At 41.9% G+C, this 22,857-nt stretch overlaps 1 protein-coding gene across 1 annotated transcript in view; it reads right to left on the minus strand.

Annotated features, from left to right (window-relative positions):
• Positions 1-22,857, minus strand: part of OBSCN (obscurin, cytoskeletal calmodulin and titin-interacting RhoGEF) — a 160,015-nt gene that overhangs the window by 8,941 nt on the left and 128,217 nt on the right. The window contains 23 exon segments of the mRNA XM_031062951.1: positions 2,330-2,435; positions 3,567-3,696; positions 4,183-4,285; positions 5,100-5,267; positions 6,116-6,229; positions 8,023-8,200; positions 9,217-9,375; positions 10,904-11,068; positions 12,259-12,375; positions 12,841-13,000; positions 14,628-14,801; positions 15,685-15,767; positions 16,112-16,312; positions 17,271-17,410; positions 18,139-18,267; positions 18,575-18,594; positions 18,696-18,762; positions 19,530-19,748; positions 20,209-20,307; positions 20,396-20,428; positions 20,836-21,033; positions 21,943-22,061; positions 22,420-22,498. Of these exon segments, the coding sequence (XP_030918811.1) occupies positions 2,330-2,435; positions 3,567-3,696; positions 4,183-4,285; positions 5,100-5,267; positions 6,116-6,229; positions 8,023-8,200; positions 9,217-9,375; positions 10,904-11,068; positions 12,259-12,375; positions 12,841-13,000; positions 14,628-14,801; positions 15,685-15,767; positions 16,112-16,312; positions 17,271-17,410; positions 18,139-18,267; positions 18,575-18,594; positions 18,696-18,762; positions 19,530-19,748; positions 20,209-20,307; positions 20,396-20,428; positions 20,836-21,033; positions 21,943-22,061; positions 22,420-22,498 (2,961 nt within the window).

Here is a 22,857-nt window from a genome sequence, read left to right on the forward strand (position 1 = left end):
GCAGGAGGATAAAAACTACAATAGTTGTCCCTTGGGTGCCTCATGAGACCCAGACAGTGGTGATTTCACAGGAACAGAGATAAATCAGGTAAAACTCAGACCCAGGGTGCAGTGAGCCAGGAAGCAGACACGGGATCTATTTGCTGTTGTGAGACCAGTAATGTTGTCCTCTTGGTGAAACTACAAGTAATCCTGTGTTCACAAATAGGAAGGATTGTGAGGATGGAAAGAGCCTTCACGAGATCCACCTGTCCTCCAGGTCTTTGCCAGATGAACCTGATTTTTCCCCAGGCAGATCAAGGCTGGTTACTGATTCTCAAGAAAGCAACGAGTTCCCTCCTCGGTCAAGTGCATTATGCCAAATTCATCCCTGGTGCCATTCTGCTCACAACAATCCTCTTGCTCCATGGATGAGCCTATTTTCTCTGATCTCTGAAGCAGATCTCCCTCTGTTTCACCCTGGAGATGACTCAGGGATCTATTTTCTTCCCTATTACCGAGTTCAAGCAATTGCACACATCACAGAACAAATTTATTTCATGACGTTTCTGAAGCTTCCAGGCAAACTCCAATTATATTTCTGTAACCAAGCTCACAATGATTTTTTTGTTCTTGTTTATGATTACAGATTAATAGCAGATGAAAAATTTGGGGCTGAACATACACATTTGCAACCCCCAGAGCTGAAAATGCTCCTAAAATTTTATACAACCCTTGTTTGCTTTATAACATCTGCCTGAAGTGAACTTCATCAAGATACATCACCCTGACAGAGATTTATTTGTGTTCCTCTACATCCTGCACACAACTTATTTTTCTCTCTTTGGGGCACAGAAAAGACAAAGAATTCAAATACTTGAAGGTTTATTTGGCTGAAAAAATTCCAGTGTTTCTACACTTACACCATCCTCCCTGTAATGCTTTTTGATGGGGCTCTGGGAAAGAACTAAAAGGAAAACATGTTTAAAATGAGGCCAAGAAAGTTCATAGATCAGGATTCTAATATTAATAATTTATTGTGGATGAATGTAACAGCACAACATTTGTGTCTACAGAGGGCTGGCCCAAAGGTCCAGCCAGACCAGGGTCCTGTCTCGAACAGTGCCAACAGCAGAGGACTGCAGAAAATGATGAAAAAATATGAGTAGAGGATCATTTATCCCTGAATATTATTCCAGACTCCAGCATTTTCTGCCCAGCAGCTTCATGAGTCAGAATGTTGGCTCTTAATGGAAGCTGATAATGTCAATTATGCCCTTGAGCTGGGTTCAACACACTTGAACTCCTGTTATTATCACAAGACAGTGTGGGAACACCAAAGTTGAGGAAAGAAGGTTCTAGAGCTGTTGGAAAAACTCTGGCTTTTGTTGACCATGCCTCCACAGAAGCCTGTGAAACCAAGGTTTGCTGGCATGAAAAGGCCTGTGCCTATCCCAGTCCTCTCTCTTGCCCTCCAAATCTGTCCCTTACCTATCAAAGGTGGTCCCTTGGCTGTATCAGCTCCTGAGCTGCCCCTGGGAGCTTTCCAAGAAAGACAGGACTGGCTGGTTCAGGCTCAGCCACACAAGGACATTTATAAGATGCACAAAGAACCAATTCCATATGCCAGGAAATGCTCCCTAGGGAGATGTAGCTATGGATTTAAACTGGGCTGTGATGGGTTTGCAGCAAGCACTAACACGCTCTGTGTGGAAATCTCTGGGATAGGCAGTAATCCCTGGAACTTTAGGCAGTAATGAGTAAAAGTTGTGAAGAAAGATGTTGTTTTGGATGGGTGCAAAATCAATTCTTATTGCCCTACCAATCCAGGTGAAACTGGCAGAGAAAGAAAAGGAACAGGCTCTACGGCTATCCCTGGACAGTCCTAAATAATGGATGGATGAACTAATCATTGCTCAGGACACACTGCTGTCAGTTCTGCTTTCCCAGTCACTCCCCATGCCCTTCAGTGATATTTCAGGAACAATCCCAACACATCTCCACCTTTACTCAGTGGCCCCTGTAACATTTCTGCCAGGCTGACACACATTTCCAAGTTTTCCAACAACATACAACATTTCTTTTTGCAGTAGTGGTGGCGTGACAAACCCTTCATCTGCTCCTCCTTTTCCATATAATGCATCCACATTATATGAAGTTGATTTGCCAGGCTTGGAAATCAACAGATGATGATGGGCACAGAGCCGAGCCGCCCTGTGCCCATGCACATCTCCAGAAGACGTACAGATACATGGACACCAACGACCAACATGAGTAAGATGGCAAAAAAATACTGGAATTTTGTTGTTTTTCGGGCTGGTGTACGTACAGAGCTGGGCAAGGGTCATACCTTCAATGGTGATGGCTTGGTCTCCTCTCCTCTCCTGGGTCAGGGCAGCGGCGCTGTGGTGGTAAAGCTCTGCTCCACTCTTGGCAGACCCTAATCTGTTCATCAGCTGGAGAGAATGGTGCAGTGCCAAATGAAACACAGCATGGTTTGGTTCTTTGGTCATGATAAAACCCTGCCTGTGCTACCCTTGGAAACTCAGTGCTGGCAGAAAAGGGTGAAGGTGTGAGCCCAGTGCCAAGCTGGAGTTTGAAGGGACACTTTGGTGCTTGATGGAGTTCATTTTAACAAAATTGTTAACAAAAAATTTAACAAATTTTAACAAATTTTTAACAAAAATTATTCACAAAGACAAGTTACAGCACATCTGCAAAGTTATTTACTGGATATTTGCTTAATTACTTAATTACTGGATATTTGCTCTGCAGCTGGGACTTGCTCCTGGGGTAACTCTGTCTCTACCTACAGGCCCAGATTCCTGTTGCACACACACTTAGGTGGCCATAAAGAGGATTTTTTTTGTTGATCATCCAATAGTTACTGAGTTTTACTCAACCAAGGGAATACTGGACCTTAGGATCTCGGTCAATGACAAATGCAAGGTAGTTTGGTTTTGCTAAAATTCCAGTAGAATTCTTTAAAGTATATCAAACTTCCTAAATATTTCTGTGAGCTGAACCGTTTACCATGGAGCAGCTGACCCATGCTAATTTCCTAAACCAACACCAATTTCTTTTATTGCCAAGCCCTCAGACTTACGTTTTATTACAATGAGCGCATAGATTATGATTAATTTTCATAAAATATCTTACATTTTTAAAAATTTATCAGCTACTTCCATGTATGCTTGCTAAACAAAACAGGAATTTCAATGCTTTATCCTCCTACTTAGACTTAATTTCTTTCTTTTAGCTCCAGAGGGTTTCTTAGTTATAATTTAAAGACTGTTCAGAAACAAAATATCACATCAGAATGGTCCCAAATTTTGTAAGAAGAGTTTCCTCTAGAGATCTGGATCTGAGTTTAGGCTCCAGAATAAGCTCCATCAATTCTTACTTGTATCAACAAACTATCAGATCAGAATATTCTGGAGCTTTTGGACATTCACAATCCAGATCTAGCTCAAGACTATCTATAATATTCTTATGAGCAATTCCTCAGCCACGGTCTCTGCCAGTAAGATGAATTCTCCTGCCTGTATCATTTCAGATGACAGATATTGAAATTTCTCTGAACTTACCTCACATTCATAGTGCCCCATGTCCTCATTGGAAGGGTTCTTGACCACCAGCACTGCGATGCCACTCCGTGGTTCACTGAAAGTCTGGTATTTACTGGTGTCCTTCAGCAGCACCCCATCCTTGTACCACCTGAAAGTGGTGGGAAACCATGGAGCGTAAGCCAGGGAAAATTATGCAGCATCACGAGCTCCCCAAGGTCACTGATCGATCATAGCTGGGTATAAACCTGGACATATTTATGAGGTTCTTCCCAAGAGATCTCTTCAGTCAGTGCTGGAAAAGGGCTTTAAATGATGACAAGACAGGATTTGCTGAGCTCTTTGAATACAATCAAGTCAGGTGTAAGGCAGGGAGGATAAACAATGATAAAATATTTTCCAGGGCTTTCGACTGGACAGAGTCCTCCTGAGGGTCTATCTGCAGGTATTTCTTTTCAAATTCTAGCTAGAATTAACTCCTAAAAATCTCAGGAATGTCTGGATCATGAAGAGCCAGCATTGGGATGGGGTTAAGATGGAAGGCACTGTAAAGAAAGGGTCATAAACTCAAAATGACTTTTCTGACTATGCAAAATGGGAAACCAGGATTTGTTCCCATGTGAGCTGTAGGACTGACCTGATCTGAGGCCTGGGTGCTCCTTCCACAGTGCAGGTGAACTGGACATCTTCACCCTCGACAAGATAAGCATTTCTGACCTTGTTCACGAACCGTGGGGGCACTGCAAAAAGCAAGGGTAAATGTGACTGCTAGCTGGAAATATGAGCAGAGAGGAAGGGCATGTCCCTGACCAGGAAATTCTCACTGGGTCTAAAGGATACTAAAGACCAAATTTTTTGACCTAAAACCAGCTGCCTGCACTTGTACATAATTTCTTTTTAAAATATTATTCAGTATATACTGTATAGAACCTCTGAAATGTCCTAATATGTGTAACATCATAGAAACATAGAATCATTTATGTTGAAAAAGACCTCGGGGGTCATGGATTCCAACCATTAACACTGCTAAGGCCAAGAGTCAACCACATCCCCAGGTGCCACGTCTAAATGTTTTCTGAGCTCTTCCAGGGATGGTGACTCCACCAGTTCCTTGAGAAGACTGTTCTGGTGGTTGACAACCCTTTTGGTGGGGAAATTTTCCCTGATCTCCAATCTAAACCTCCCCTGGCACACCTGAAGCCGTTCCCTCTCCTCCTGTCCCTGTTCCCTGGAGCACAGCCCGACCCCCCCAGCTGTTCCCTCCTGTCAGGAGCTGTGCAGAGCCACAAGGTCCCTCCTGAGCCTCCTTTTCTCCAAGCTGAGCTCCCACAGCTCCCTTCTTGTCCTCCACCCCCTTCCCCAGCTCCATTCCCTCCTCTGGACACACTCCAGCCCCTCAATGTCCTTCTGGTCATGGCACTCTCAAAACTGACCCCAAGCCTGCACAGGGGACAGTCACTGCCCAGCTCCTGCTGGTCACGCCATGGCTGGTACAGGTTTAAGGTATTTCTTAGCAGACCTCCTTTAAAATACTGCATCTGGGCAGGACTTTACCTTGAACAAGGATCTTTCCCAAGGTGCTGGCATTCCCAGCAGGACTGGAAGCAAAGCACATGTACTGCCCTGTGTCAGCCCCTGTCAGGTTGTCCAAGATCAGCGTGCAGGAGCCATCAGGATCTTCTATTATAATGTGGTGGGGATCCACCTCCACAGGCTTTCCATCTGAAAGGGAAATTATTTCTTTTAAAATGGCTTGCTCAGAGTTTCCTCCTTAGGAATTTCATCCAGCTTTTCATCCTGAGAGGGCTGAGAGCTGTATTATTGCAGCTGGTGTTGGTAGTTGAGCAATCAGCTCTTCATCTTCATCCAGCTCTCTAAAAAATATCATCCAGGGCGAAGTAGTGTTGGAGGACCTCATACATCACCACTCCTCATTTAAAAGTGAAATTATCCCAGAGTACATTCTGTGCAGTCATAATTCTGCTTTTCCAGCCAAAGGAGCATACCCAAAATCCCCCCAAAACACAATCTCTAGACTTGAGAATCTCTAGGGAATCAGCTCTTGGATTACCTGATACCTTAGGTTTTAAGTTTTTCTGTTCTGTGTTGGTGTGCAGCTTTTAGCTTTCTATTAAGTGCTACTGGGATCTTTTCACAGCGTGGTGAAGACCAAGCAATCCTATTCTAGCTGGAGACTCAATCTTTTCAAACTTCAGGCCCAAAACATGAACAATGTGAAAAGAGGAGGGTGAGAAAGTGAGCAAGGAGGATGAAACTTCATAATTTAAAGCCATTAATTGGACAGTTAACTCCTAGATGCAAATGGACTAAAACTTATAAAAAATGTGAGATCTCATGACCAAGCCCTCTTTGGCTTCCATCTTGGAGCCATCTGGGTACTGCCAGGGTGTGGCCTTTGAAAGCTCCTCAATAAATCTCCACTTTATTCCCCTTCACTCTGTCTAGCCTCTGTTCCAGCTCCTAAAGGCATCAACCCACAGCCCAACTATCACAGCAATATGGACAGGGAGCACATTTGGAGGGTGCATTTCATGCCCTGCTGCTCATACCTTTGTACCAGCTGATGGATGGCTTGGGAGCTCCTGTCACCTTGCAGGCCAGCTTGACTGTCTCTCCCAGCTCAGCTGTGCAGTCTGCCAGCTCTTCCTCAAAGTCTGGAGGGACTGAAATATCAGAGGAAGCGTGTTAGTCTGGAGCAAGGGGCTCTGTCCATAGCATGGCTGCTGCTAAGTGAGATAGGAATAATTTTTGCAAATCTGTGAGGTTTAGAATGGAAAAACTGAACAGGAAATTTTAGCAGCTCAAGACTTAAATAGGTGACATGCTCTCCTTGCTTGTCTGAGACTCAATTCAGTCTGTAACATGTCTGTTGTTGGCTATAAAGTTAGACCATATGAAAAAAAGGGAATTTGTTGCTGAACTGGAATTATTTTCGACCATGATTTTAATAAGCACATCCCTTATCCAGACACTACACATCTGTCACTGTTAAGGCAATTCCTCAAATAAAATGCAGCCTGGGTATCCAAACCAGCATTCTGCTGGTGTCCTTACAATAAAATCTATGCTTTCATTGAATCAGAGAATCATGGAGTGGTTTGGGTTGGAAGAGACCTTACAGATCATTGCATTCCCACCCCTGCCATGGGCAGGGACACCTTCCACTCTCCCAGGCTGCTCCAAGCCCCATCCAGCCTGGCCTTGGACACTTCCAGGGAGGGGGCAGCCACAACTTTGGGCAACCTGTTCCTTTATTAAGTTCCTTTATTACTTCATTGATACCATATGTAACCATACAAAATTATTCTGATAGTCTTCCTCACTAAAACACTTTACTAAAGGCACAAAATGAAGTGCTCAGACTTGTTTTCAGTGTATATGGACTAAGTCCAATGCTGTTCTGGCATTTTAAGAGGCTAAATATCCTTACACTATAGTGGACACAATTTGTAGCTGATGCTTGGAAAATAAAAGGATCTGATATCCCTACTGATGGATTTTGTGGATTGAAAATTGGTGGGATCTCAAATGACACTGAGACTGATGAAACATTAATGACCAGACAAAATTCCAAAGCAAACACACAGGTAAAAAGATAGAGCAGTGTAAGCCAGGGGTCAAGTAAAGAGTCTGGAACCCAGTGAAGTCACAGGGTCATTTGTACTGGAATGTGTAGAAGTCTGATCACCTACACCCCAACTCTCCCTGCCTTTCCTCCAAGACAGGTGTTTAAACCCTCAGATTATCTTCTAGGCCTTCTCTGGACTCACTGCAGCAGCTCCATGTCCTTTTTATTTTGGAGACCCTACAGCTGGACAGAGCACTGCAGGTGGAATCCCACAAGAGCAGAGCAGAGGGACAGAATCCCCTCCCTGGATCTGCTCCCACATGTAATGACCATAAACAGCTTCTCTCCCTCTTTTATAATTTCCTGAACCTGATGCCTCAGGTTTCAGCTTTTATATTTTTCTGTGCTGCTTTAGTGTGTGAGTCTGAGCTTCACATCAGGGCATGGTGAGCTCTGTGCACAGAGCAGGGAGACAAAACAATTCCTGCTCCAGCTGGGCACCAAGGACAAATGATCCAAATCTCAGCCCAAGAGCACAAACACCGTGGGCTGGAGAGAGAAAAACAAGCAGGGTGGGACTGCAGGGGCTAAAGCTGGAATGGGACAATGAACTGCAAGGTGCAAATGGAGCAGAACTGATCCCAGGGAGAGACCCCGGGAGCGCTCGTGCATTTTGGGGCCATTTTGGTTCATCTTGGGTGCAGCCCTGGCTGGGCTCTTGTGCTGCCCAAGGTGCATCCTTGGAGGAGATCCTTTTAATAAATCCCTGCTTTATTCTTTAGCTCTGTCCAGTCTCTGTTCTAGGTCAGCCTTCACAGGGCATCACAACCAATGAGACCATCCAAGAAGAAAACCGGTGAGGTTTGGGTTGTCTGGTGCCACACTTACTCCAGATGGGCTCGCTGATCCTCTGCTGGATGCCCAAGATCTCCTTCACCCAGGAGTTCTTGATGTTCACGGTCCGCGCCTGCAGCAGGTACTTGCGCACCAAGTCCTCCCGCTCGTGCCAGATCTCAAAGGCCCGGTCATCCCCTTCCACCAGGTCATTCACATCTATGTTGTTCAGCTGAGTGACAGAAGGGGCAAGAAAGTCACCACAAATCCTGTGTTTTTTAACAATTCCCAACAGCAAAAAGGGGCAATTTGTGCTTTCTTCAAAGATTTTTCGGATCGCGTGAGCAAGGCAACATGGCTTTGGATGAAGAGCAATCAGAGCTACTTTGAGAGTTGTTTCCCCTGGTATATGTGACTTTCTGGATACCAAAATGACATTTTCCTGGGGTTAATTTTTCAGGAAAGCAATGTCCAGCATTAAAAGTTATCCCAAGGGTGGAACACACTGGCCCTGAAGGGCTGGGCCCAGGCAACATGGAAAAAAATAGAGAATAGGCAGTCTCTGGACAAAGCATGGAAATGCTCCCGTTTTATTTTTCTTGGAAAAGAAAATCTGCCTATGAATATTGATGATGACTGTCAGAAAGCCCTGGCTGGGCTTGGTCAGGAGCTCCATGGTTTTTTTGGTTGGTTGGCTGGTTTTTATTGGAGTTGAGCATCTCCTGCTTTGTGAAAACACTTTCCTCAATTTCTGGCAGTCTTAACCCTGAATGTCTGAAGATGAGAGGGTCAAATGCTCTGAATTTTTTCATCTCTGAACAGGAATTGGTGTCTGGAAAGGACATAACCAGCAGAGAAAACCCACTGGAATTTAGCAAATAAGATTCCTTCTAATTTACTCCCAGTATTACAGATTGCCAAAACCAGAGATTTACAAATGCAAGAAAACATTGTAGGCAGCAAAATCCACATCAATATAATATATTTATGCTGTTAATTAAATGAGGGAACAGAAATAAATAAATGCTTGTACTTGTAATCTCCTTGCTGCATAGTAAAAGTCCACCCTGATGGTTTCTGACATGTTTAAAATAGATATTTTGGGATAAATGTAGATTCTACTTGGGCTTCAAAGACCTTTTGAAGCAAAGGAATAGCTCAGAAAGATTAGAAGAATGTTCAAGCTGGATACATATTGAAGCTCTAATTGACAGAGAAACGCTTTATGTGAGGATAAAGTGATCAGACCTTCATGATGTTCTTGAAGATGTAGCTGTAGGTGTCAGTCTTTGTGTCTCGCTTTGGTTTGCAGATCACAATATAATTTTTGAAGAGGAAAACATGTCTTTTGTGTCCTTTCCACGCCATTCGAGCTCCTGGAGCTCCTTCCCACACAATGAAGTGGCCCTGATAGGAAAAAGAAGGAAGAACACACAGTGATACATCTGGAATAATTACCACAGTTATGTCTCACCACATTTTTCAGTTCCCAGATAATAAATGTTTTCTATGGCATCACCCCTGATGCATCTGTGGTTTATTAAAGCCCAGCAGATGGTTTCTAATGCTAAAGATGACTCATCAGGCACAGCCAGTGGTTGTCATTACATTGACATTTAATTGGTATTATTTGGCGCCAGAAACATAGACAGCCCTTGTCAGGTAGAAACAGGCTTGGAAATATTAAAGGAAAATTGTATTTTGTGTGTTATACAGACACTTTATATGACGATTTGGTCACCTTCACCAGAGCAGGACGTTCATTTCACATAGCTTCAGACACACACAGCTCAATTAGTGACATGGGTTTGCCCTGGCATCTCCAGGGAGATGTAAACACTCGAGGGGTGTGACTGGACAATTTTTGGATGTCTAAATGTGGAGAGATGAATGCCCACCACAGTATCACTGTAATTTAGCCTTACAACTCCACTCAGCAATACACCATGATTCCCATGGAAAAATTGGATGCAGGCAGAATAAATAACTTGCCTGGTAGAACACAGTAAATCTACAAAGAAACAGGAATTTGAGTGAGGCTGCTGGAAGTCCTAAAGTGTCCTAATAGCTGGGTCGCCTAAAAAGCCACACACCTGGCTCATGGGATAGACCTGGGGGAGCACATGGGCCTGTTGATGCCAGCAACTCCAGGAGCTGCCCCATGTTGCTTCCCAATAATATGAGAAGATGAGTTAAAACCCTTTTAGATCATGTAGGGGCCAGAACAATTTTATTTCTGTTTGATAAGCAGGCAAGATTTTACCTGTTTGATAAAAAAGGCAAATAACTGAATTACGTGTGAATTCTTCCATAAGCATCCATGCTCTGGTGTTTCAAACCTTAGTGGAGCCAGAACACCCATTTCTAGACAGCAGTAAGTGAAATCAGCAAGCCACCTCTTTCAGATATAATTCAATCATATAATATAATATAATATAAGATGATATAATATAATGTGGTGTAATGTAATGTAATATATTTTTATATAAATATAATATATAATATATAACAATTCAATAATGTATAATAATTAATTCTATAACAATTATAATAACCAATATATTATTATATACTGATATTATTACAATATTCATATAGCAATAATATAGTAATATTAATAATATATAACAATTATTATAACCAATTCATAATTATACATTAATATTATTACAATATTAATATAGTAATGTATTAACATAGTAATGAGATATAATAATTAACATAATAATTAATTATATAATAATATTTCAAATTGGTTTTGTAGTATATAATAATAAAATAATAGTAATAATAATAGTGATAATAACCATAACAATAATAAATAAATAAACAAATAAATAAATAATTTCTAAATAATTTTCTTCCAAGAATTAGGGCTCCTTAGAAACTGGGGAGGGCACCCATGGAGCCAGCAGTGCTGGGACATTGCAGTTACCTGGCGGATGGGCTCCCCAAGGCTCTCCAAGGTCCCTGGGTAATTCTCAATGAGTGAGACGTGCAGGTTGTTCTCTGCCCTTCTGGTGAGGGCAGACACAATGGCATAGGCCTGCTCCAGCAAAGTGCAGTTCTGGCTGTTCCTGGCCTTGTTTCGGATCAATTCCTGTGGGTGATTGAAGAAAAAATTAGTGGATAATCAGAGAGAAAATAAGCAGTTTCTTCAGAGCCAAAGATTTTCCTAATACCTGCTCTGTCTCTTCCTTCTCAGCAACTTTTATCCCACTTTTTCCTACCACAAACTGCTTAGATAACAAAGTCTTTTCTTTCCTACCTACTCAGCAGTATTAAAGACCAGCCAGTCTGGCTTTTCCTGACATCAGTTGATGCCAAGCAAAGATAAAGTTGAAACAAACACCAGATATGGTTTGGAGGTTGAAAACCAAAAATTCTAAAGTGATCCTAAATGTACCCATTGCATTTCTTTTCTGCTTACTCTCACAAGAGCATAGAACAAGGAATTCATGAGCTGAGTCAACGTTAGATTAATAAAAAGAGAGGATGGAAAAAATGTTAAATGGCATTTTCCCTGTTCTTCCCACATTTTTTCCTGTTCCTCTCTTTCAGCAATGAAGGCATGGAAAATGCCTTTGCTCCTCCAAGAGATCCTTAAAAATGTTGGTGTTTGTGTGCAAGACTGTGTTCAAAAGTAGAAACTTCTTCAAAATATTCAAGCTGCTCATTTGTACAACACTAGAATACATAAATATTTTGTCATGATTATTTTCTTCCTGAGTATCCTAGTGCTATTTTCCATGAAAATATAGTTTAAAATGCTGTTCTGAAATGTTTGCTTATGGTCTAAAACAGTAGGACAGATGCAATCCTGAAAGACAAAATATTTCAGGGTGGTAGAATGGGGCAAAGCTTTTCAGAAAACAAGCATTTCATCTTACAATAATATCAGTATAAAACATAAGGAAAAGAAGTGGTAAGTCATTATCTTAGACCTGAAAACTGCTTATTTTTGTAACATAAACGTTGCTGAGTTTGAAGCAAATTCATACCTGTCATCCATGTAGTTATATATTATATTATACATATATTTTTACATATATTTAAAGATAAAGCTCACTGAACTTTATGGAGTTGGATTCTGTGAACCTCCACCTGGATTTACATTTACAAAACTATTTAGAGAACACCACCACTGGTGATGATCAATGTCTTATTTACTTAAGCAGTTTTCAATCATAGTTTTATCAGAAGGAAGCCAAGAAATAGGAAATAAAAAAAAATCATTTTCTGCACAAGCTGCACAGAGCAGAATATAAACATGTAACAACATCTCTTTACCTTAATTATTGTCTGGTACTGCTGGATCCTGTTTATGGGTTTTTCCAGGTAGTGCTGCAGTGGTGGGATAAGTGGTTGTGAGGGATCTTCATTAGTTAAATATTCATCTGTGTATCTCTGAAAAAATACATGGAATAACAAGGAAAGGTTGTTATAAAGAGCACTAGAAAAAATCCTGAGTAGCTGGAGCAGAGAAACAAGATTTGCTTATCTATATTTATGATTTATGTGGTTCTCTTGGTCTTATAATGTGGTGACCTTTAAAACGTCCCTTAATTACAGTTACATTAACACAGCCATGTTCATGTCTGTATAATCTTTATAATATTAAAAAATGCATAAATATATGTAAATATGTTCCCATATTTACATAAACAGAAAAAGCTAGAAAGTGAACTAAACATTATTAGTTTTAATAATTTTTAAAGTTTAATTAATTTTAAGTTAATAAGTTTTGCTATTATATTTAGCAAGATATATTACAAATACTTTTGAGGTTCACATTTATGATAAATAATGTCATTTCTTGATGCAGTGGGTTACAGGATGACTTTCCCATATGTGCTTTGGCTCCTGCCTTACCTTGTAGAAATCCTGGACAGCTTTGCTGACAACAATGGACTCTGCCTGGACCCTTCCCACCAGGTACTGGATGTACCTGTTGAACTCTGCTTCGTGCTTGATGAAGCACATGGCCACGTCATCGTCAGTGTCACAGCCCTGCAGGCTCCTCAGGAACACACTGTGGGGACAGGAGCACAGCACATCTCAGGAGAAGGGGCTGGAATGAGGCTAAAAACACAGCCCCAGCTGCCAGGCTGGGAATCAGGAGATGTCAGGTGAGCACAGGTTATTGTGGGGAAATCGTCCTGGATTGTAAAATATGGTTTGGGGGTATTCTGTTGCCATCTGTGAGAGGTGGGGCAGTTATCTTCTGTTCATGGGGCAGTTTTCTTTATCTCTCCCACAGCCAACCCTCCCTCCAGGAGATCTCTGCTGTCCATGGCCACTGAGTGTCCCTGCATGGCTGATCCAATTCCAGCATCCCATGGGGAGATGCTGCGCCCCGGGGAGGAGCCAAGCATTCCTACCTGGATCCAATCTGAGCCTGGAGCAGCACAGCAGCCTTTGCCCACTGCATTGCCAGAGGAGCAGCTTTCTGCTGCCCTGCATTGCCAGAGGGAGCCCAGGCCCATCTGCAGCAGCCCTGGAGCTGCAGAGGAAAACTCCCCCCTTGTGCAGGATCCCTGCTGCAGCAGCAGCACAGCTGGCACTGCAGGAGGGCTGAGCCCCCATGGGATGGGGCTGTGCCCCCACCCTGACACACAGGGGGGCAGGGCATGGTCTGACTCTGTTAGTGGTTTGTTTTCTTTTTTGTATTATTGCATGTATATTTTTAATTTTCCTGTTAAAGAACTGTTATTCCTATTTCCATATCTTTGCCTGAGAGCCCCTTAATTTCAAAAATTCTAAGAATTTGGAGGGAGGGGGTTTGCATTTTCCATTTCAAGGGAGCCTCCTGCCTTCCTTTTCAGACACCTGTCTGTTCAAGCCAAGGCAGAAATAACAGGGGGAAATAAGGGATCTTGCCACATTGGAATTAAAGTGCTCAGTGCCTCTTCACCCAGCACAGTGAAGAGGGCTCTCAGCTGGGGCTTTGAACAACGGGCAGGAGAACAAGACAAGGGGGAATGGCCTTAAACTGACAGAGGTCTGGGTCAGATGGGATATTGGGAAGAAATTCTTCCTTGTGACTGTGGTGAGGCCCTGGCACAGATTTCCCAGAGAAGTTGTGGCTGCCCCTGGCTCCCTGGAAGTGTCCAAGACATGGCTGGATGGGACTTGGAGTACCCTGGGATAGTGGAAGGTTTTCTGAAATTCATGGATGCTGACATCAGTTTTACGTGGGTTAATATCTCTGTGAAGACACCACTGAAGTGCCTGTAAGATCTTGCTGCTTTTTTAACACAATTCACTGTTTCACAGTTAAATTCACTTAAAAGAGTAAGAAATGAGCTGGACACAGGAAGCCTTGAAGCTCTGAAGGGGATTATGAAGTCCTAACCCTGTGGTAGGATTTAAGACATGCCATCATTTACCCTCCTGAAAGGAACATCGATTCCCTTTCACCTCAGCACTGCCAGTGCTCCACATCAGGAAAAATAGTAAGAAATAATAATAATATGGAATAATAATATGGAATAATATTATTCCAGTAATAATAATAGAAGTAATAATAACAGTAGTAATAGTAGTAGTGATAATAATGATAAAAATAATGATAACAAAACAACAACAACAACTACAATAATAATAATAATAATAGTGCCACCCTTTGGTCTCCACTGAAGGCACTTGGGAATGCCCACCTGGAATGGAAGCGACCAATGTCATCAATATTCCTGAAGATGGTGGATTTCTGACTGGCAACAGCTCCTGGCACACTGGGACAGGTCTCAGTGTACCGAAGGTGATGAGTCTGGAGGAACTGTAAATCCTGAATGTAATCTTCCTCTGAGATCAACAGCTCCTGAATGAGAACACTGAAGGGGAGACAGAGAGGCAGAAAGAAATCACAGAAAAATCATCACAATTGTCCTTGAGAGGCTTTTAGGCTGTAAAGTAGGGATTTATGATCAGAGGAACTGACTCCTGGGGTGTGTTGAAAGATCCTTTGTGGGGATTGATGGATGCATGTGATGCCTTGAGTTTTAGCTTTCATATTTTCCAGATTCTGTACTGCATTGGTGTATAACTCTGAACTTCATATAAAGTGTTAGCAAGTTATCCTCACAGTTCAGTCACACAAAACAATCCTCTTCCAGCCCCAGAACCAAGGACACCATTGCAGCTTCAGGCCCAAAAAGTACAAAGAGCAAATCGATGAGAGCAAACTGGGAGGATGGGACTGCATAACCTGAAGCTGTAATTGGACAATTAACCCCAATTTGGAAATGGACCAAAACTTATAGAAGTGTGAAAACTCATGACGTGGTGTCCATCTCGGCTGTAGCCCTGGCCAGGGTCTTGTACTGCCCAAGGTGTATCCTTTGAAGGCCTTTTAATAAATAACTATTTTATTCCTTTAATTCTGTCTAGCCTCTTTTCTAGGTAGCCTCTTAAGGCATCACGTGGATGGATGGATGGATGGATGGATGGATGGATGGATGGATGGATGGATGGATGGATAGTGGCCAGCGGAAGATGTCCCTTCCCATGGGACTCGGGAGGCCAGTGGAAGATGTCCCTTCCCATGGGACTCGTTGACACTAGATGGTGCTTAAGGCCCTTTCCAACCCAAACCATTCTAGGATTCTGTGATCTCGATTGCCTGGAATTTTCCTAAGCTGAAATCAATCACAAAATACAAGTGGTTCAAAAGGCAGGAAAATTCAAAGGTGCAAATACCAAGTGGCACGAGCTCACCTTAGCTTCCTTTTGTATTCATCTTCAGAAACAAATTCTCCAGGAAACTCTGGAATTTCTGTTGCTCCCCACTCCGGAGACAACTACAATATTAGGAGAAAAAAATTAAAATAATTCTTGGAAGTGGACAGTGGTTTTGTCTATACATACTCAGGAATATCTCTCTTGTGTTCCCAGTCCTGTTTACTTCAACAATTACTAAACCAGTGTGAAATTTCTTTTGTACTGGAGAGTTTTTAGGTCTTTCCAACCCAGAAACCCCTGCACAGACCAGAAATATTGTTTAATAAAAACATGAAAATGTACAACATTGTTCCAGACCCTTTCAACAACCTCCTCTGCCATCACTCCTTGCGAAAGGCACAGCTCTAAACTGCAACAGGAACAAGAAATTTTAAATGAGAAATAACCAAGCACGATCAGTCACCTTTAATTTCTTGTCCAGATAAGCTGGAGACACCCAACCCTGTCGAGAGGGACTCGATTTCGTGGGTTTAGTCCTGACCAGCCATTTCAGAGGATGAGCTGAATCCAGGACTTCCACATATTGTCCTTCCTTCAGGGTGATGGTCTCCTTGTCCGGCGCCGCGGGCACGTAGTCAGCAGTGACCATGTAGACATCAAAGATCTGCAGGCACGAAATTACAGTCACTTTGTGCTCTGATTTCCCTCACGAAGAACTTCCCAACTGTGGGAATCCATAAAATCAGAGGGTTTTGGGAAGCTGCAAAAGGCAGCTCAGAGACAGCAGAACTGTGATTAGAGCTATGCAGCAGCCATGAGATACGTCAGCAGAAAAATTATGTAAGAAGTAGAAAAGTAAGGACAAATAGAACAATGGTCTGTGCATTGTTGCTTGTCTAGAATAACTCCCTAAGCTACAGAAAAGTTTATCTAGTGAGATATTAGGAAGTTCTAGGCTTAATAATGGAGCTCTGTGCATTGTGTTTTAAGGCTCACAAGTAGGTATTGTATTTGAAATAAGCAAGCATTGTTTAACCAAAGGTACTTGTGCTTATAGTGGTTGGATGGAACTGCTGTCAATGTGCTTTTGCTTTGTGTGATTGGTCAAAAAACTTTTAAAGTAAGTTGTAACATTAAGTTCTTGGTCTGCTGCCTGGGATGTGAGCTGATGGCATCTTCCCATTGTCATAACCATGGAATGAGGCTGATGCTGGAAAATCAAACAGCTCAAGGCTGTTTTATGCATGTTCCTAACAATCCTGTCCTGTTGGTGATCTGTACATAGCCCCCAGCTGGCGATACCCAACAAGATTCCTCTGGCCAACTTTATCCAAGGCCACAGAAAATCAAGTTCTGACTTCCTGAAGTTCAGCTGTGAAAGCAAGAGGTGCCAAGTCATGTTTGGGCCATGTTGACTTGAACCACTTGTTCAGGATCGAAGGGTGAGCATCAGAATTTGATTCTCTGTGCTCTGTATCACAGACACAACATTTAACTACTAAATACACCTACAACACTGAATTACATCACCAAAGAGGATGGAGATCCCTACACCACAGTAGGTTGGTCACTCCAAGTTTAGTTTTCTCCTTGTGTCCAACTTGCCCATAGAGATGTCATACCTCCCCTCTGGAATCCCCATCTTCAGATTCAGAGGAGGATTCCTGAGCAATGGATGAAGGTCTGGACCGTCCATGGCGAGGAGATGCAGAGGGAGTTCTTGACTCATCATCACTTTCTGCACCTGGTACTCGAAGTTTAGCTGAAGAGCAGAGCAAAGTGTTTGATGAGTGTCCCCAATTTAAACACCAACCAAATATATCATTATTTTTCTTCTTCCCAGGATGAGCATTCACAGTAATATTTAGTGTGATTCCCTATTGATATTTAGGATTAAATTAATAATTTGGATGTTTTAATACATGGTGTTGCAGGCCTACTGCACGTATTGCTGCTGCACTGCTAGAATGTTTGTTGGTGAGTTAATGCCTCTACTTTTGCTCCAAGTTAAACTTTTTCTACAAGATAACCAGGGCAGACACAAAGCAGAATTTTTCATTCAACTCAAGAAATCATTGGATTACTGCACAGCTGCGCACAGAGTTTTCAGCCTTAATTTGATTTTAAAATTCCACTGTGAGCTAAAACTTGAAGATGTGGGAAGTACAGAAAACAGGATTGCTTTCTGGTTTAGGAGTAATGAATATCTGAGGAACTCAAAATACCTAAGATAGGCAAAATACACTTACATTTTTACAATTTACTGTAATGGCTTTTTTCCTAGTTCAACATTCTAGACTGAGATGTGCAGGTTGGATGCACTCCTACTTAAATTTCTTGCCCCTAAATATTGACAAATGTTCATTTGCTTTATATAGAATGACTGTCTCAAAACCTGCTGCATAAATCTCACTTATAATTAAACAACACCTAAAAAAGAGATTGCTTTTTTTCCTACCATAATTAAACTGTGTTTTCCAGATTCCTTACCCTGAGTTATTTTTGCAGATACCATTTCTGAGATACGTGAGGTGAGTTTCTGGAAGAACTCTTCTGAGCCAACATCAGCTAATGAAATAGGGCTTTTGGGCACACCTTCTCTGCCAGCTTCAAGGTCTCCTGGAAAAAAAAGAGAATTTGTTATTAAGCTGGCAGTGTCACTGAAAATTCATCTCTTTTTGAGTAATAAAAGCTTCTGTGGAAGGAAGGTTTGATTTTCTTCCCTTCTCCTTTTTTTTAAAATTGTGCTTGCTCTCAGTTCATCCAAATAATTCACCCGTGAACAGTGAGCAGTCCTGAAAGGTTCCAACATTTCAGACAATTTCAAGAAAAGTGGACAAAAATGAGTGGATACATGAAATACATTGACAGTCTCAGCTATAGATATGGAGAACAGGAAGAAGAGAGAGAAAGCAGCTTCTCTTACCTTCAGAGGACTGAATAGTTCTGGAAAAGAAAATAAAACAGAGTTAGAAGTTGCAATAAAATGGGCAGTAAGGAGAGCTAAATGAGGAACACGTCCCCCTTCTCCCACACACCCAACTTACCCCAGTGTGGTCATGATGGCTTCTGACACCATCACACGCTCCTGGGTCAGGACTTCAGCCTCCTTCACTGCAAGATTGGGGTTTGTCATTAGAGGACAGAAGGCACAGAATGTCCTTTTTTAGCTATTTAGTGCAGGCACATTTTCTAGTCGTGGAGCACTGCAGCAGCTCCTGACCTGGGATATATAATCCCAGTCCTGTGGTGGTAATGGTTTCTCCCTCCTCTCCCTGTTCACGGAAAATATATAATTGCCTAATTTCTCCACACTGCTCAGGTTATGCTCCTGCAGCTCTTGGTAGAATAAAAATGTAGGATGCAAGGCAGATAACAGAAAAATCGAATCCTTCACAGCTCTGCCCCAATTCCCAGTATGTATTTGTTTTTTCCCCATCTTATTGTGTTAAAAGAGGCCTTGGAAAGCCCTACAAAAATCAAATAACTCTAGTACAAAATACCTCAGCAGGGTGGAGCACTCAAAATAATTTTCCAAAAGGTGACTTTTCCCACTTACTTTACATCGCCTTTCTAGTTTTTTAAAATTTGTGCTTAATTTGGTTGCTCTTGAGACTTGCCTTCTGTTTATAAAGAAAATATGCTGTTGATTATACAAGACAGAGTCAGAAATCTAAAACATATAATATTATAGAAGTAAAGAGTGTAGCCATTTGTAAGACAAGCAAAAATGGCTGCTCTTGAGAAAATGCTTTTTTTTTGGGTGTGATTGGATAATTTCCTTAACAGTCACACTTGTTTTATTGCTTTGTTTTTTTCCCCTTAGGCCCTGCATAAAAGAGAAATACAGAGAAATCGTTTGTGTTGCAGCAAAGATTTACCATCTGCAACTTCCAGGTTGGCAGTACAGATGGACTGGCCAGCCTTGTTGGTGGCAATGCAGGTGTAAGCCCCACTGTACTTCTTCTTGACATCCAAGAGGATCAGGCTGTGGTGCATGTTGGAACTGGCCAGTTTGTACCCAGGGGTGTCTGGTTTGATCCACAGGATGTCCTCCCGAGACTCTTCCTTCATCCAAGTGATTGTTGGTGGTGGATGTCCTAAAGGGAAATTGGTGCAATAAGCTTTAATCTTCCTGTTTGTGTTCCTCCCTTAAAATGATGAGCCTTGCTGTGAAAAAATGGTGTGTTGATCCATTTTCTGATACTTTGCCAACAATAACAGGCATAATACACAATAAAGGAGGATAAACCATTTTGCAGCATGTTCATAAAGACATCAAATCTTTTTGAAAAGCCAAAATTGTCAATTGCTGTACAATTCATGGTCAACTACAAAGTGTCGTTATCCCCATTTTTTCATACAAAAAATTGGAGGTGAAGAAAAATAAGATGCTTTACTGTGAAGTGTCTTTGTAAGAAATGTAAGTTGGGAGTAGAATCCCAGACTTTGGATACAGGAAATGAGGTTAAAATGACTTGGGGGCAGAGAGAGAAGAATGTGTTGTGAAATTACACATTTCAAGTGTTATTCAGAGAGATGAGGTATCTGCTCATTTACCTTCAACCTTCACAGATAATGTGATGCTTGCACCCTTTTTCACCTTCTTATTTGTAAATCTTTCAAGGAATCTTGGCGGTATCAGCTGCTCATGGGAATCTGGAAATAATATTATTGAAGAACCACAGTGAGTTTAGACTGCAAAATTCCTGGGGCTTCTGTTCCCACCTGCTGTGGCTTCTCTCACCTGTTTTGGATGGCTCTTCTTTCTCATAAGGATCTGGAACACAAGGAGAAAAAAAGAACATGACAAATATAAATAAGTGTCAATCCAGGAGTTGCAGAAAAAAGCTCCCAAAGTGACTCCAGTGGAGATATTACACAGAAATTGGTATGATTTGTAAGAGCCCCTAAGTTTTAATGACATGAACTTTTAAGGTTAATGAGGATGGGCAAGAATAAAATACCTGCTTATGAGACAGTCAGACCACAGAGAAGTGGCATCATCATCTTCTTAAACAGCAAATTTATAGGTGAATAAATAAAGAACCAAGAGTAAAGCACATCATCCTTTACCTACAGACTTCCCCACATCACCTGAGTTACGTTGAGAGGTTTCCTCAGTAAAAAATAACTATACAGCATGGCAAGAACCTCTGAAACAGCCCAAAACAGAGCAGCACCCACCTTTGACTACCAGCCTGGCTGAGGAATAGGCAGAGCCAGCAGAGTTGATGACAAATATCAAGTACTGGCCGGCGTCTGCTTTGGTGACGTTGCGGATTTCCAGGGAGTGGAATTCCTGCCTGTCAGTCTTGAGGATCCGGTCCGAGGCCTTTAGGGGCTGCCCATTTTTGAACCAATAGAGACGAGGCTGAGGGTACCCTGTGAGGGGCAGTTACAGACACAGAGAACAAAATTCATTGGCAGCACTGATTTGGGAGCATCTCCAAATTGCCAGATCCTCTGCTGTTTCAAGGGTTTAGCAGGGCTGCTGCTTCAAGGGTTTAACCAATTAGGGATGCCTAAAAAGGCATTAAATTTTATTTATCAGTCAAAATTCTTTCCTGTCTCCTCAGTTTCTGGCACTCGTCATATTGTCTGCATGTGCAAACGCCTTGGAGGTTGAAACATCAACACTTAGGTCTGATTTGAATGGTTCACAAGGAGAAATGGTGAAGCCAAATGCATTCTCATAATTTTCATAGACAGCAACAAGAGAAAATGGGAAAATCCCTACCTCTCCCTACCAGAGTCCACACCAGAGGGATGTTTTTGCAGTTTTTACATTGTAGGAGCAACCCCTTAATGGAGGAAGGCAAGTCCATGACTGATTAATTTATTGAAGAGAATGAAGGAAACCAACTTTATTTTTATTGATATTATTATATAATTATGATTAATACCAATGCATTATACTAGATATAGTTATTTAGGTTATATAAATATATGTAATATATAATGATAGTTATTAATGTGATGATTGTAATAGTGTCAAGATTATTACTCCTTATTGCTCCTGTGCTCAGAGAAACCCAGAATTCAGTTTTCAGAAGCATGTGCCGGTCATTATGCCTGGATATATGGAGACAAAATGAGGCTTAATCTGCCTGAGTCTGCTCCAACAGTCCCTGTTCAGCAGCATGAACACTTTCCCCAGCTGGTTTGTGCAGAAATGGTGCAAGGTGCTCAGCCAGGGGTCACAGCTGCAGAAGAACACCTTGGAAAACCTTGTCCAGCACTTCAACCTGGTATCAGACCTGGAAAACTGACAATACCGTGGGATCCACTCACCTTTCACCTTCAGGTGAAATTTAGCCAGCGATGCTCCAGGTGCCACATGAATATCATGAAGCTCATCAAAGATCTGGGGCAACTGCTCCTCCTCAGTCATGGATTCCTCCTGTTCTCGGCTAAGCAGCAATTGGGATTAGAAAGAAGAAAATCAGGATGCCCGGTAAGAATTTGGAATCAGAATTATCTATTTCAGGTACATTCAGTCTGTGGGTTTTGGCATCCTGAGCACAGACTCAGCACCATCTGACATTAAAAGTAACAGAGTGATTCCTTGAGGAAATATCTTGGCTTGCCTGAAGGCTCCAGAGCAATTCTGCCCATGATAAATGTGCAGCTGTTGCAGTTGTTGCATCTCAGCTGGGCTGGATGCTCCTTTATGGCATTAAATTTGCTCGAAACAGCAAACCCAGCCCTGACATAAATACACAGATTGATCTCACTGAGTCAGAGGTTAGAGCCAGTTCCATATTTTACCTTGAAATATATTCCTTGGCACTGTAGTAAGATGATGTCTCTGTTGCATCTGCTGCTGTCTCATAGTCTGTGCTGGTCACTGTTGAAAGGAAAAGATGGGTCTTGAATCATCTGAGCTTTGCAATTATTTTTCTTGCTTAAATAGTGCTTACTGATTTTAGTTCCCTTACTAATTTGATTGACTGGCAGGTGGATTTTATATTGTACTGCAGCAGGATCCCACACGTCCTTGGATTATGGAAAACACCTCTGTTCACCCCAAAAGCTTTACTCAGAACCTTGCCTTGGAGTTAGCAAAACCCAGCTAAACCCAAGAAGTTCGCAAGTGAAAAATTTGTAGCCAAAACATCTTCCTTTAAAATGCAAATGGTGTGGAGATTCTCAGTTCAGTTGTAGAAAGAACAGAGATAATTTCTCCCAGGCTGAGCCTGAGAATCT

Source organism: Geospiza fortis, unplaced genomic scaffold, assembly GCF_000277835.1.
Source record: "Geospiza fortis unplaced genomic scaffold, GeoFor_1.0 scaffold34, whole genome shotgun sequence".
NCBI classification, from domain to species: Eukaryota; Metazoa; Chordata; class Aves; order Passeriformes; family Thraupidae; genus Geospiza; species Geospiza fortis.